The sequence below is a fragment of the Pelobates fuscus genome, chromosome 3 (genome assembly GCF_036172605.1).
Source record: "Pelobates fuscus isolate aPelFus1 chromosome 3, aPelFus1.pri, whole genome shotgun sequence".
NCBI classification, from domain to species: domain Eukaryota; kingdom Metazoa; phylum Chordata; class Amphibia; order Anura; family Pelobatidae; genus Pelobates; species Pelobates fuscus.
In genome coordinates, this window is record NC_086319.1 from 221,011,631 (window position 1) to 221,027,941 (window position 16,311).

At 46.5% G+C, this 16,311-nt stretch overlaps 1 protein-coding gene across 1 annotated transcript in view; it reads right to left on the minus strand.

Moving 5' to 3' along the window:
- The window catches only part of PRKAR2B (protein kinase cAMP-dependent type II regulatory subunit beta), a 143,061-nt gene that overhangs the window by 1,707 nt on the left and 125,043 nt on the right, over positions 1–16,311 (minus strand). The window contains exon 10 of the mRNA XM_063448096.1: positions 14,116–14,254. Coding sequence (XP_063304166.1) covers positions 14,116–14,254 — 139 coding nt within the window. The remainder of the gene's footprint in view (positions 1–14,115; positions 14,255–16,311) is intronic.

The following is a 16,311-nucleotide window of genomic DNA, read 5'->3' on the forward strand; positions in this document are numbered from 1 at the left end:
TTATCATGGGTAATATTTTAAGTTAGATTATATATTTCATGATTCATAATAATTAATAGTAGGATATTAATCTGTGAAAAGGGAGAAATCTTTCAAATAACATATAAATGATAGGCTGCAATTATTTTTTTAAATAATAAAATAAAACAAAAAGAACAAAGTGCTTGTAGATTGTAACTGAATAAAATAAAATAAAGTATAACATATGCACTGATTGCAAATTTAGCAGGGATTATAAGAAAACACAAAAAGAGAAAAAAACATAGGCAAAGTTGCTAAGCATGGTAAAACCATAACAACAATTCTTAACTACGTGCATAAACATTGAAAACAGAGTACCACTATGTGGAGAATAGTTAAACCATCATACATTTGTTAGGCAATAAACTAAACTATTTGGTAGGAAAAACACACGAACATGTATAATCAAAGTAAAATTAGTAATTTGCTAAAGAAACATTTAAATAATTCACACTAAGCACACAGTCCACTAAATAATGCAGCCAATTCCGATGCTTGGATAATTGCTCACCGACGGAAACACATTACCTGTAAAATGCCCATTCTACAAACCCCAGGCTGCCATCTGTGTGGTACCAGGATGACCAGTATGTCTAAGATATTTCTCTGGAGTGTTTCTGGAATAATCACTTGGTCTCCCCATAAGACACAATTGTTATTCACAGCCAATTCCATACGCTTTCGGTAATAAGGTTCGTAATCCTTTGTTACAGTCGCAAGCCAGTAATTTTGTGTAAATTAAATCACTGTGTTCAGAAAAATATCCTTCATTGTATGGGCTGCTATCTGACTGGAAGTCAGAAGGTGTGTGGTGGTGGGGTAGAAAAGAGCCTGGAAGCATTTCTGTTACCTGGGACATTGCATCCGCATTGGCATGTACATCACGACTTCCATGCTGTATTCTGTAGTTGTATGCACCCAATAACAGAGCATAGCATTGGAGTTAACATGTTGCAAGTTAAAGTGAGAGGCTAGTGTACAAGCATACGTGAGGCCAACAGTTTCCGTTTAGAGACCTCAAAACCTTGTTGACATTCTGCTGACCACGGAAGAAATGTATTATAGTAAAGTAGGCCAAGGTATGATCGCAGTTGTTGAACCTTTGTTGGGGCTGAAGCCTTGAGAGCTAAAGCGTCGACCTTGGCTTCAGTAGTGTGTATGCCCTCAGCATCTACTAGGTTGCCGCAAAACTCCAATTAAGGCAACATGAATTTGCATTTTGTTAAGTTCACCTTGAAACATGGTCCTGAAGTCTTTGAAAAAATGTTCTGCTTGTGTTCTTGATCCGTATGACCAGTAATGAGCATGTAATCTAATCGACACTGTAAAAAGGAATGTCTACTAAAATCGCATCCATCTTCAGATGGCTGGTGCAGGTGCAGGTGCTATGCCAAACACCATCTGATTGTATTCATACAAACACTTGTAAGTGTTAATGGTGAGGTATTTTTTAGAAAAGGAGGTGGACCTCAAGCTGTAGGCAGGCTTGTCGAGATCAATCTTTGTCAACTACTGTCCCCCAGTGTGGTCAGTGAGGAGAAGATGTCATCTACTTTGGTTAGAGGATACTGGTCTATATTCAGTTAGGAATTCAGTACCATAGGAAAATCCCCACATAAAGTCCCCATTTAATTTCTTTACTGGTACAATAGGTGAGACCGATTCACTGTGCTCTACCTTAGAAATGACACCCCGTTCTTCAAGCCAGATTAGTTCCGCTTCTACTCCTGCTCAAAGGGCAAATGGTACTGTCCGAGCCTTAAAGAATTTAGAATGTACATCTGGTTTCAGCTTGAGCCTCACACAATCATTTTTTATTTTTCCCAACTGGTCAACCTCAGGAAAACGCTGTTTCAAGGATTACACCTGTAACGGATCACCTGGCACCCCGACTTGGTACCTCCGTTAATGGATGCTCCTAGTGCTTCCTGAGGACTCCAAGCACTCTGGCAGACACCACAATCACCGAATCCGAGAAACCTTTAAATCCTCCCAAGCGTATGAATGCTGTAGACCATTGAATAGGAACCATACGAATAGGCTTGTACTCCTAGCAGTCAACTGGAACAGCATACAATAAATCCTTCCCCCAATAATGAGACGACACATCACTTTGAGGGTAAAACAGGAACTCTCCACTGGCTCATCCAGCCTGGCTTTTATTTCCACCTCACACATACAGGCCACACCCAGGGGGAGGCATAAAAGAACCAATGACATAGATGTTACCTCCCACACATCCCCTCCCCTTAGTGTGACACATAATCCCATTATGCATACAGTTCAAAATATACTTTTACACAACTTTCATAACTTTAAAACCATACATCACATTCACATAAAAATACATATCCACAATCAATCCATTCAGGGGAACAACATATTAAAAAATGGCATGAATCCGACCAGGGAAACAAAAGTTACTAAAAGTATCTTTTGTTCCTTTCTGGCTGGCAGAAAAACATCCCCACAATGCACCCTGGTTTCCTCCCTTCTGCCCTGGAGTTAATTGGAGAAGTAATCCAATTACCCAGAACTAAAGGCAGACTCCATTAACCACATGGTTGCAAAACAACATAAAACACTTTAAAATACATAACGTCACATTTACACATAACACACAGACATTTCACCTATCCCCAGATAGCTGGGATCTGCACGCACAAAACTACCGAATAGCGCGCAGATCCTACTCACACAGTACAATTGCCATGGAGCTAAAGTCTTTCCCATAGTCTTTCATTATATGAATAGGCTCCATGGTATGGCTATCTGGGGTATCACACTCCCATAAAGTCTGGTCCATAGTCCAAAGGCAAGAGGCGGGCAATCAGCCCCCTCCAAGGACACGTGGCGAGGTCGGTTTCGCCACACTTCTCCCCTTTACCCCCCAGACTAACAGGGTACTTGACCTCCTGCCGGTCAGTGCCCTTGTTAGTCCAGCAGCCCACCCACAAGACAGAAACAGCAGAGCAGCCCACCCACAATAAACAGTTACTACACCTGGGTGAGGGAGAATCCTGTCCAGGTTCAGGTGCCTCACCACGGCTGTGTGGGGGACTGGTAGGCTGCCTTGGTAGGTTGCTGAGGGGGCAGAGACCAGCGGTACTCTGTCCTGTTGCCAGCACTACCACGGGAGTAGTCTGGTTGGAGCCTGGTTGCTGGAGACCGACTGTCTCCCCTTTAAATACACCGCTCTGCTGCTGGAGACCGACTGTCTCCCCTTGAGTTACACCGCTCTGCTGCTGGAGACCGACTGTCTCCCCTTGAGTTACACAGCTCTGCTGCTGGAGACCGACTGTCTCCCCTTTAGTTACACAGCTCTGCTGCTGGAGACAGACTGTCTCCCCTTTAAATACACCGCTCTGCTGCTGGAGACCGACTGTCTCCCCTTGAGTTACACAACTCTGCTGCTGGAGACAGACTGTCTCCCCTTTGGCTAAACAGCCCTGTTGTGGGGGGGCAGGACCGACCGTCCCTACCCCCTGTGCTGGAAGTGCAGAGACCACGGTCCCATCTGCACAAGTGTGGGGCTTACAGTCTCCCCCTGGTACATTAAGCTGCCGCTGGGGAGAGGTGGTAACCAGCTCCTCTCCCATTAGAACACTCTGCCCATTGATGATCCGCCGCTGGGGAGAGGTGGTAACAATCTCCTCTCCCATGCCTACTTTCAGTCTTTGTGGAGGGAGACCGACTGTCTCTCCTCCCAATTCAGTGTCCTGCTCCTGGGGAATAGAGACTGGGCTCTCTATTCCCAATAAATCACGCTGCTGCTGGGGAGGGAGGACGGCCCCTTCAGCTCCCTGTAACTTGGGCGCAGAGACCACGGTCCCATCTGCGCTGGTGTGGGGCTTACTGTCTCCCCTTGGTGCGCTAAGCTGCCGCTGGGGGGAGGGGGTAACAAACTCCTCTCCCTTCAGCCGCTGGGGAGAGGGGATAACAGGCTCCTCACCCTGCACCGTAGACTGCCGCTGGGGAGCAGGGCTGACCCTCTGTACTCCCTGTAGGCAGGGCGCAGAGACCACGGTCCCATCTGCGCTGGTGAGGGGCTTACTATCTCCCCTTGGTGTGCTAAGCTGCCGCTGGGGAGAGGGGGTAACAAACTCCTCTCCCTTACACACTTTCAGCCGCTGGGGAGAGGGGATAACTGGCTCCTCTCCCTGAACCGTAGACTGCCGCTGGGGAGGAAGGACGACACCTTCAGCTGCTTTTTTGTCTGCTAGACCCTGCAGATACGCTGCCGCTACTTTCCTTGTGCTCTGTATGTATTTCTCCTCCGGGGGTTCTGGTCCAAAGAAAGCCAGCAGCATTTTCATCATAGAGTCAAACTCCTGTTGACTGTAACTGGGCGCCATGCTTGCCCTGCCGACGTTGCTTCTTTTGTAGATAGGGGCGCTGTACGGGCACTAGCGTTGCCCTCCCTTTGTAATTCAAACGAACTGTGTCTCCGAGCTGCTTTACCTCACACTAGGACGCCATCCCACCGCTGCCACCAATGTAACGGATCGCCTGGCACCCCGACTTGGTACCTCCGTTAATGGATGCTCCTAGTGCTTCCTGAGGACTCCAAGCACTCTGGCAGACACCACAATCACCGAATCCGAGAAACCTTTAAATCCTCCCAAGCGTATGAATGCTGTAGACCATTGAATAGGAACCATACGAATAGGCTTGTACTCCTAGCAGTCAACTGGAACAGCATACAATAAATCCTTCCCCCAATAATGAGACGACACATCACTTTGAGGGTAAAACAGGAACTCTCCACTGGCTCATCCAGCCTGGCTTTTATTTCCACCTCACACATACAGGCCACACCCAGGGGGAGGCATAAAAGAACCAATGACATAGATGTTACCTCCCACACATCCCCTCCCCTTAGTGTGACACATAATCCCATTATGCATACAGTTCAAAATATACTTTTACACAACTTTCATAACTTTAAAACCATACATCACATTCACATAAAAATACATATCCACAATCAATCCATTCAGGGGAACAACATATTAAAAAATGGCATGAATCCGACCAGGGAAACAAAAGTTACTAAAAGTATCTTTTGTTCCTTTCTGGCTGGCAGAAAAACATCCCCACAATGCACCCTGGTTTCCTCCCTTCTGCCCTGGAGTTAATTGGAGAAGTAATCCAATTACCCAGAACTAAAGGCAGACTCCATTAACCACATGGTTGCAAAACAACATAAAACACTTTAAAATACATAACGTCACATTTACACATAACACACAGACATTTCACCTATCCCCAGATAGCTGGGATCTGCACGCACAAAACTACCGAATAGCGCGCAGATCCTACTCACACAGTACAATTGCCATGGAGCTAAAGTCTTTCCCATAGTCTTTCATTATATGAATAGGCTCCATGGTATGGCTATCTGGGGTATCACACTCCCATAAAGTCTGGTCCATAGTCCAAAGGCAAGAGGCGGGCAATCAGCCCCCTCCAAGGACACGTGGCGAGGTCGGTTTCGCCACAACACCCATCTATCATTCTGTCCTGATGGGACTGTAAGGGTGTCGCAAGAGTTCTTAATGATGTCAGGCATTCCCAGATGAGCAACCCACTCTTTGCCAAAGAGTGGTGCTCTGCCATTTTTCAGAATATCCAATAGTAGTCTCTTTCTTTGCCCCTTGTATGATACCTGTACCTTTGCACAACCAAGTGGGTGAAGTGCTTGCATGGAACATGTCTGCAGCTTGATTGGGGTTGGGTGGACAGTTGCCTGGATAAGTAGTTGTCTTCAGTGTTTTTGGGTGATAACTGAATGCGCCGCTCCTGTATCAACATCCATCTTAAATGTCTTTCCTTCAATGTTTACTTCTACTGTCATTGCAAGATATGATGAGTGCAGGCGATGTATAGATAATTTGTGTAATGTTTTATCATTGTCTGACTCAAAGGACGAGGTAAGTTCCTCTACCATGTAAGTTCTCTTCTTGGTATACTGTGGTTGTTTTTCTTGTACATTGCTACTATGGCAGACCCGTCTAAGGTTGCCCACTTTTTCGCAGTGATGACAAAGGTGATCCTTAGACCAACAGGTTTTGGAATCATGGTCTGTATTACCGCACCGGTAGTAAGCTAGCTTGCATTGCGGTGAGGGTCTGTATTTCCAGTTGGTTGTAAAGGGAGTAACTGCTGTTCTGAAAACTTCCTCTTTCATCCCTTCTGCGAATTACGAGTTTAGTTCTTCAGTATCCCGAATGTATGTGGCATCTTGCTTGCCTGTTTCTCAGAAAACAGTAGGTCTTTTATAGTGTCATATGTATTAGCACCCACAGCTGTCAGGAACACAGCCTTTTAGGAGGTATGGTGTTTGCACTGGAGTACTGTTCTAATCTTTCAGCAAATGATCTCCCTTAAATTCACATAAGGTGCCTAACAATGTAATGTTCTTGCTGGGGTGATTTGTGGATTGAAAGGGGTTCTTATGAGGACACAGAGTGGTCATTCCAAAAACACTCCAGAGACATATCTTGGACTTGCTACATACTAGTCATCCTGGTAATACACGGATGAAACAGAATGCACAAGGCTATGTGTGGTGGCCAAACCTAGATGCTGATATCACAACATATGTCAATGCTTGTGTAGGATGTGCACAAATTGCCAGAGACTCTTCGCCAGAAGGTATTCAACCCTGAACTTGGCCCATGGTTCCCTGATTTCACCTTGTATTTTTTAGGTCCCATAAGAGGGCAAACCTTCTTAATTAGAATTAATGCCAACTCGAAATGGCCTGAGGTCATTCCAATTACCCAGTCCACTGCAAAAGCAACAATTGCCATATTATTGCACCTCTTTCCCACAACTGGGTACCCCAGGGACATTGTCACAGATAGTGGTGCCCAATTCACGAGCCATGAGTTCCAGAGTTTTATTACTGTTCATAAAATCAAGCATAAGTTAACCGCACCTTACCACCCAGCGACCAATGGTCAAGAAGAGCGGTGTGTACAGACATTAGAGAACTACTTCAAGACCTCAGTGGCTTTCACAAGCCAGAGGTCCATATTGCCTCAGGAGTTGGACTCTTCTTTTTGCTTATAGAACAACACCAAATGCTACAACTGGTACAACATTAGCTGAGATTTTTCTAGGAAGACGGCCATGGACTGCTTTAGACATGCTTTGCCCTAAGACTGTCCATGAACATGTATTGCATTCCCAAGAGAAGATGGTCACTTCCAAAGAGTCTCCCATTTTTGTAGTCCACCAAGAGGTCTGGATTCGATCTTATGCATCAAAACTCGGTGGCTTCCTGCCACAATTGTGGAATCTTTGTGACTCAAGATGTACAGAGCCCGCCTGGAAGATGGATCCATTACCAGACAACATGTAGACCAACTGCGGTCCCGTTCCCAGTTACCCGCATCCTTGATGACATCACTGATTCCAAAGATTCCAGAGTTAAAATCCAGAGTAACAGAAGACATCTGGAATGTAGTTTGGTTTGACTCCGAAAACTTGGACCTAACTCCTGTGGTGGCCTGTGACGCTGGGTCAGAGGTTCCCCATGCACCCGGTCCCATTTTACCTAATCTAAGAAGGCTTTATTTTGGTCCTAAAACCTTCAACATACTGCCTGGTGGTGGCCATCCCCAATGCCACCATCACCCTCCTGACCGCTTACAACTTCAAGAACAAATACGAGACTTCAGACGGTCCTCCCATAGGACCCAAAAAATTTTGATGTCACCACAACCTTCTCCTGAAGACTAATATTCTGCTTTGGTGACATTGTTCTGGTGCCTGTGTATGAACTGTATTTCTATGGTTTATTATTGTTGTTTTATTATTGTTTTTTTTGTGGGGTTTTTTCTCGGTGGGCAGGAAGGTGTTATAACTGAAATGTACAACAAGTTCTCTCACTTTAACTAGTGGCTCCGCCCCTGTGATGACTCACAGGTCAGAGAGCATGGCGGCTATCTTAAGTCAGTCAGAGTGTGAAGCAGTAATGTATAGGATGTTTACTCATGTATTTCTGTAAATAATAATAAGCGGTTATACATTAATAGTGCAACAATAAAGAAAGTTGCACTAGGCACTTAGTCCACTGAATAATTTAGCCAATTCCAGTGCTTGGATAATTGCTCACAGATGGAAACACATCCCTATAAAATGCCCGTTACACAAGCCCTGAGTCTGTCACGAATGCCTGCATATAATGCCCACTGAGCCAGCTGCCATCTGTGCCAAAATCTATTTCTCTGGAGGATCCTTTAATATGTGCTTGATGTCATTGATCAAAAACCCTCCGAGGGTGTGAGCTGTGCAGAGCGAGTAATTCCTAATGGGCTCCTGGCCCAAGTATGAGGTAACAGACCTGTAATGTGTTGTGGAATTATTGTGTAGTTGTCGGCTTGCTATCAGTGCTACCCAAAATTGCTGGCAAAGCTGGCCGAAAGCCTATATTAGCGGAACCACTGGAGAGGACGGTGTAACGGATCGCCTGGCACCCCGACTGAGTACCTCCGTTAATGGATGCTCCTAGTGCTTCCTGAGGATTCCAAGCACTCTGGCAGACACCACAATCACCGAATCCGAGAAACCTTTAAATTCTCCCAAGCATATGAATGCTGTAGACCATTGAATAGGAACCATACGAATAGGCTTGTACTCCTAGCAGTCAAACTGGAACAGCATCCAACGAATCCTTCCCCCCAATAATGAGACGACACATCACTTTGAGGGTAAAACAGGAACTCTGGACTGGCTCATCCAGCCTGGCTTTTATTACACTAATCCACATACAGGCCACACCCAGGGGGAGGCATAAAATAACCAATCACATACATGGTTCAGCCCACACATCCCCTCCCCTCAGATAACATTAAACTCAATTATCCGGTACACTTTTTCAGCCAAGTTCTGGATGTACCCCAAAACCCGGGGGTACACCTTTAAATCCAGCATCACTGGATAGCCCTTATTCAGGGGGACAACATATCCAAAATTCAAGTAATTCGGATGAATGGTTCGTGAGATATGGGGTTCCAAAGATTTGACCGACCGCATGGGTAAAGTATCCGAAAACAGTTCCATGCATTTTGGCCCTGCGGTCAGTCACAAACAAGGGAATGAAAACAGGCGAATTGCCTGTGTTATAGAGCCTGGAGAGGGTTTGAATGAATTCCCTTGTTTATGGGGTTCTTTCTACCGAACGGCGGGTCATTCGGTAGTTTCCATACGAATTTCTGGAAGTATGGAGGTCTCAGCGGTGTTTGCCTAGTCAAGTGTCCGATTTTAGTTCCAGACACTCGACGGCAAAACACCGCTGTTCGGTAGTTTAAGATGGCCGCCGCCACGTGTTTGTTTCCCGAATGGCGGCCACCCAGAGGACAAAGGATACATTACACTGATTGCCAATTACCCGTTTGCAACATTGTTGCAAACTGTAATTGGAGGCACACTTATTCCTGGGTGGTCTGGTTGTTCGGTAGTTTCACTCAATATAATGAATGGAGTGATTCTACCGAACAATCAGATGAATGCTGCATACATATCACCCAGGCTAAACTTAACACATGAATACATATACAATATTACAGGCAGCACACTAGAACATGCTTCACAGTCTTAAAGGGACAGTAGTCCCAAAAGTCCCAATGTGTCCATAGATGCTGTTAAAAGGGCCAGTAGCAGCAATATACAGTACAATATGCCCAAATATAAATCTTTAAGTGTACCAATTTTCCAGGGGCCATAGTCAGCAGGTAGGAGGCTAGCAAACAGGCTTCTCCAGGGCCCAGTGGCGAGGTTGGTTTCGCCACATTTCTCCCCTTTTCCAAACAGACTAACAGGGTACCTGACCTCTTGCCGGTCAGTGCCCTTGTTAGTCCAGCAGCCCACCCACAAAACAGAAACAGCAGTACAGTCCACCCACAATGAATGGTTACTACACCTGAGTAATGGAAAAACTTGTCCAGGTCCAGGTGCCTCACCCCGGCTGTGTGGGGGACTGGTAGGCTGTTTTGGTGGGTTGCTGAGTGGGCAGAGTGGGCAGACTGGTGCCAGCACTACTACGGGAGTAGTCTGGTTGGAGCCTTGCTGGAGACCGACTGCCTCCCCTTTAACTGCGCAGCTCTGCTGCTGGAGACCGACTGTCTCCCCTTGAGTTACACAGCTCTGCTGCTGGAGACCGACTGTCTCCCCTTTAGTTACACAGCTCTGCTGCTGGAGACAGACTGTCTCCCCTTTGGCTAAACAGCCCTGTTGTGGGGGGGCAGGACCGACCGTCCCTACCCCCTGTGCTGGAAGTGCAGAGACCACGGTCCCATCTGCACAGGTGTGGGGCTTACAGTCTCCCCCTGGTACATTAAGCTGTGGCTGGGGAGAGGTGGTAACCAGCTCCTCTCCCATTAGAACACTCTGCCCATTGATGAACCGCCGCTGGGGAGAGGTGGTAACAATCTCCTCTCCCATGCCTACTTTCAGTCTTTGTGGAGGGAGACCGACTGTCTCTCCTCCCAATTCAGTGTCCTGCTGCTGGGGAATAGAGACTGGGCTCTCTATTCCCAAAAAATCACGCTGCTGCTGGGGGGTAGGACCAACTACCTCTGCCCCCTGTAACTCAGCCTTCCGCTGGGGAGGGAGGACGCTGCTCTCCTCTCCCTGCACTTCACACTGCCTTCCCGGCATATCACTCTGCTGCTGGGGGGTAGGACCAACTACCTCTGCCCCCTGTAACTCAGCCTGCCGCTGGGGAATGGGGACTGGGCTCCCAATTCCCTGCAATTCACACTGCCGCTGGGGAATGGAGACTGGGCTCCCAATTCCCAACAAATCACACTGCCGCTGGGGAGTGGAGACTGGGCTCCCAATTCCCAATAAATCACGCTGCTGCTGGGGGGTTGGACCCACTACCTCTGCCCCCTGTAACTCGGGCGCAGAGACCACGGTCCCATCTGCACTGGTGTGGGGCTTACTGTCTCCCCTTGGTGTGCTAAGCTGCCGCTGGGGAGAGGGGGTAACAAACTCCTCTCCCTTACACACTTTCAGCAGCTGGGGAGCAGGGCTGACCCTCTGTACTCCCTGTAGGCAGGGCGCAGAGACCACGGTCCCATCTGCGCTGGTGAGGGGCTTACTGTCTTCCCTTGGTGAGCTGCGCTGCCGCTGGGGAGAGGGAATAACAAACTCCTCTCCCTTACACACCTTCAGCCACTGGGGAGAGGGGGTAACAGGCTCCACTCCCTGCACCGTAGACTGCCGCTGGGGAGCAAGAACGGCACCTTCAGCTCCCTGTAACGCACACTGCCGCTGGGGATCTGGGCCGACTGCCCAGCATCCCTGTAGGGCCGGTAGAGAGACCGCAGTCCCATCTCCACCTGCCATCTGTGGGTCTTCCCAGGACCAATCCGTGAGGCCCCTCAACATTTGTGAGTAAGGGCCACCTGCTTCCCCACCTGGCAACTCTGGCTGCTGCTGGGGATCTGGGCCGGCTGCCCAGCATCCCGGTGGGCCCGGTGGAGAGACCTTGGTCCGATCTCTACCTGCCTGTTGTGGTTCCTCACAGGACCAGTCTATGAGGACCCCCACTTCGGGTTCCTCCCGCCGCCTCAGGGAAAGACGGCTAACCTCCTCGGATGCAGCCTCTACTCGGCTGCTGTAACGCTCCTGCTGCTGAGCATACTTCCTCTCTTTCGCCAACCGGAATTCTCGGTCCAGCCTTGTGTTTCGCTCGGCCATGACCTGGTTCCAGATCACCCGGCGTGTCTCCATGGGTATATCATCCCCATACTCGCCCACTCGCTGCCTCACCTCGGCCAGCCAATCATCTCCAGAGCCAGAACCTTCCATACTAGTCTGCTCCCAGGGGCGCTGCACGACTGCTAGCGTTGCCCTCAATTTGTAAATCCAAACGTACTGTGTCTCCGAGCTGCTTTACCTCGCACTAGGACGCCATCCCACCGCTGCCACCAATGTAACGGATCGCCTGGCACCCCGACTGAGTACCTCCGTTAATGGATGCTCCTAGTGCTTCCTGAGGATTCCAAGCACTCTGGCAGACACCACAATCACCGAATCCGAGAAACCTTTAAATTCTCCCAAGCATATGAATGCTGTAGACCATTGAATAGGAACCATACGAATAGGCTTGTACTCCTAGCAGTCAAACTGGAACAGCATCCAACGAATCCTTCCCCCCAATAATGAGACGACACATCACTTTGAGGGTAAAACAGGAACTCTGGACTGGCTCATCCAGCCTGGCTTTTATTACACTAATCCACATACAGGCCACACCCAGGGGGAGGCATAAAATAACCAATCACATACATGGTTCAGCCCACACATCCCCTCCCCTCAGATAACATTAAACTCAATTATCCGGTACACTTTTTCAGCCAAGTTCTGGATGTACCCCAAAACCCGGGGGTAAACCTTTAAATCCAGCATCGCTGGATAGCCCTTATTCAGGGGGACAACATATCCAAAATTCAAGTAATTCGGATGAATGGTTCGTGAGATATGGGGTTCCAAAGATTTGACCGACCGCATGGGTAAAGTATCCGAAAGCAGTTCCATGCATTTTGGCCCTGCGGTCGGTCACAAACAAGGGAATGAAAACAGGCGAATTGCCTGTGTTATAGAGCCTGGAGAGGGTTTGAATGAATTCCCTTGTTTATGGGGTTCTTTCTACCGAACGGCGGGTCATTCGGTAGTTTCCATACGAATTTCTGGAAGTATGGAGGTCTCAGCGGTGTTTGCCTAGTCAAGTGTCCGATTTTAGTTCCAGACACTCGACGGCAAAACACCGCTGTTCGGTAGTTTAAGATGGCCGCCGCCACGTGTTTGTTTCCCGAATGGCGGCCACCCAGAGGACAAAGGATACATTACACTGATTGCCAATTACCCGTTTGCAACATTGTTGCAAACTGTAATTGGAGGCACACTTATTCCTGGGTGGTCTGGTTGTTCGGTAGTTTCACTCAATATAATGAATGGAGTGATTCTACCGAACAATCAGATGAATGCTGCATACATATCACCCAGGCTAAACTTAACACATGAATACATATACAATATTACAGGCAGCACACTAGAACATGCTTCACAGTCTTAAAGGGACAGTAGTCCCAAAAGTCCCAATGTGTCCATAGATGCTGTTAAAAGGGCCAGTAGCAGCAATATACAGTACAATATGCCCAAATATAAATCTTTAAGTGTACCAATTTTCCAGGGGCCATAGTCAGCAGGTAGGAGGCTAGCAAACAGGCTTCTCCAGGGCCCAGTGGCGAGGTTGGTTTCGCCACAGACGGCACCATAGGAAAAAGGTTTGCGGCTGCCATCTTAAAAGTAAGGCCCTGTGCGACATGCATAGATGGACCGCTATAGTCTCTTATGGGAGCAAAGTATGCACTCCAGTGGAGACTGGGATAACCCACCAGTCCAGAGGGGAGGGGAAAAACCCCAAATATAAGCTGGAACAGATCCAGAGCGAGGTAGCGGCCGACTGAAAGTTGAAGCTTTTGATACTAGAAAGAAGTGTGAATGATGTTACTAGGTTTTTTTTATCATTATTTTGAGTCTAGTAGAGACGTATAGTGGTTTTTAACCCTTTCACCCACTGAAGAAAGTCACATGAAGTAATTCACTAATCGGAGTAGTGGTGTTCATAAAAACAAGCACCAAGCAACCTTTAAAGCTTGCATGAAGTAAGGAGGTTAATTTTCCCTTTCTCCCTTCTCTCCATTGCTTCTATACCTTATTTATTTCTAACAATATATATGCAGAAGCTATTCATAATTACATTATACTATATCAACATTTTAATACTGAGGGACTCAGGATAAGGTCATTTATTTTACGTAATTTTCCATTTTTGTGTGGTCACAGAAAGACATTTACATACTTTTGCAACAAAAGAAAACTGAAAAGTAATAACAGTTAGCTGATCTAAATACCCTGTGTGTAACGAAAGATGTATTCATTTGGGTATCTGAAAAATCACATTTACCTTGGTGCTGTCTGACTGCCCATCTTCAATACATTTTGCTTTACATTCTCAAAAAAACCAACCAACCAACAACAAAAAAACACAAAAGCAAAAATAACACTTAGTACCTAAGCATTTGACGTTTCCAACTGCATAAGCTGAAGCTGCTCTGGGTTTGTTGGTCACCAGGGCAAGTTCTCCGAAATACTGTCCTCTGGAACAGCGCGCAATCTCCACAGCTTCATTCACTTCGGCATCTTGCTTGCTCTGTTGGACAATATGAAGAAATAACAACAAAATAATAAACTTATTGCATGAGTGGGCTGCATTGAACTTGAAATTTTAAATAAAGCAAGAGCATACGATATGCAGTTCTGCTATATCATGTGATGATCCTACTGCCTGCCATTTCATTCTTGTCATTTTAGCAACTTAAACAAAATTGCAGGAGCTGTCAGCTGTATAAGTAACCTGATAATCACACTCCATTAAAGCACATTTTATGATAATAGAACATGCATTGCTAAATTCAGAAAATTAAGGAAACAGGAATTTTAAAGGCTTCCATAGAGGCACATACTAAATTAACACTATATAGAAAAACAGCTAAAATATACTGTGAATAAAATCCTCTTCTCAATAATGAATGTTTATTCTTATAACTTGAAGACATAAACTTGTTGTTTTATTATTATTTCTGCAATGTGTACCACATTTTGGTACATTACCCAAATGACAGAACTATGAAAAATCTATTTACAGAATAATTTCCACTTCTGTATTTTTTGTGTTAACATGTTAGATAACTTCTTTAAGGAACCATTTTAATCACCATAACCAAAACAGCACGCTGCAGTGTTAAAGGACCACTATAGGCACCCAGACCACTTCAGCTCAATGAAGTGGTCTGGGTGCCAGGTCCCTCTCGTTTTAACCCTGCAGCTGAAAACATAGCAGTTCCAGAGAAACTGCTATATTTCAATAAGGGTTAATCCAGCCTCGAGTGGCTGTCTCATTGACAGCCGCTAGAGGCGCTTCCGCAATTCTCACTGTGAAAATCACAGTGAGAAGACGCTGGACATCCATAGTAAAGCTTAGAGTAATGCTTTCATATGGGCTGTTTGAATGCGCGCGCAGCTCTTGCCGCGCATGCGCACTCAGATCTGACGTCGGCAGGAGGAGGTAACGCTTGGGGTAACGTAAGTGGCTGAAGGGGTTTTAACCCCTTCTGCCCAGCAGGAGAGGGCCCTTGAGGGTGGGTGGGACCTAATGACCATATAGTGCCAGGAAAACGAGTTTGTTTTCCTGGAACTATAGTGCTCCTTTAATGGTGCCTGGAGTGCCATGTTGACCCCCATTGTAAGTAGTTAAACCGTTTTAGAACAGACTGACTTCTCACCTAGGGTCTGCCAGGCATCACTCCCCACTTCCACTACACTTGAAAGATCAGGAAAACTAACTCCTAATTAGTAGTTTCCAGCTGTGTAAGTCCTGCCAGGCTTAGTTCAGACAGCGAGCTTCCAGCCTTCTTTCAGATGTAGTGGAGATTTGGAAATGCTCCTTGCTGACCCTTGTTTAAAACTCAAATGGCTCGACTACTAACATTGGGAGAATCGCCAGGACACTCAAGGCACCGTAGAGAGCACTGTAGTGTTTACGGTGCTCACAGTGTTCTTTTAGCTGTGCTTAATAGCTCAGGGCTCACAAAATCCGTGATGCTGGGTCATTATTGGTAATAATTTGCTTATGTCACCTGTGTGTGTCCATGGATGTAACATCTGCATTATGATTATATTGAAACCTACTACCAGAATAATTGAAATGTACTATGGCACAATGGACACAATCAGCCATGTGCATTCAAGTTGTGTACCAACTGCCTGCTAATTCCTTCATTCCACCTGCTGGTCTTTGCTGTGCTATGATAAATGTTGTTCCCAAGGAATTAAAGGGCCAAGAGGAAAATACAGGTTGAGCCTGGCCACCCTCACTCCTGACAGCGGATATAAACGTATAGTTTTAATATGCAATGTGTTTGTGATGTTGGTAAAAGATGGTAGGTCAAATTAGGCAAAAATGTTTTTCATCCTTTGAAGCTGGAACCCATGCTGTAAAACTCTTCCTGAGTCAGAAAAACATGCAGATGTGTACTTATAGCATTTGGCCTTTGGAGCAGATTTTTGCTTTGGCTCATGTTGTCATTCCATACACATTCATCCCACGATGATCCAATAGTATCTGCCTATTTCATTTCTATTTTCAAGGACATGTTGGCCCACGAAATCCCTCACTTGTGTTCTCTCTCCTCTGTCCATCCACCCATC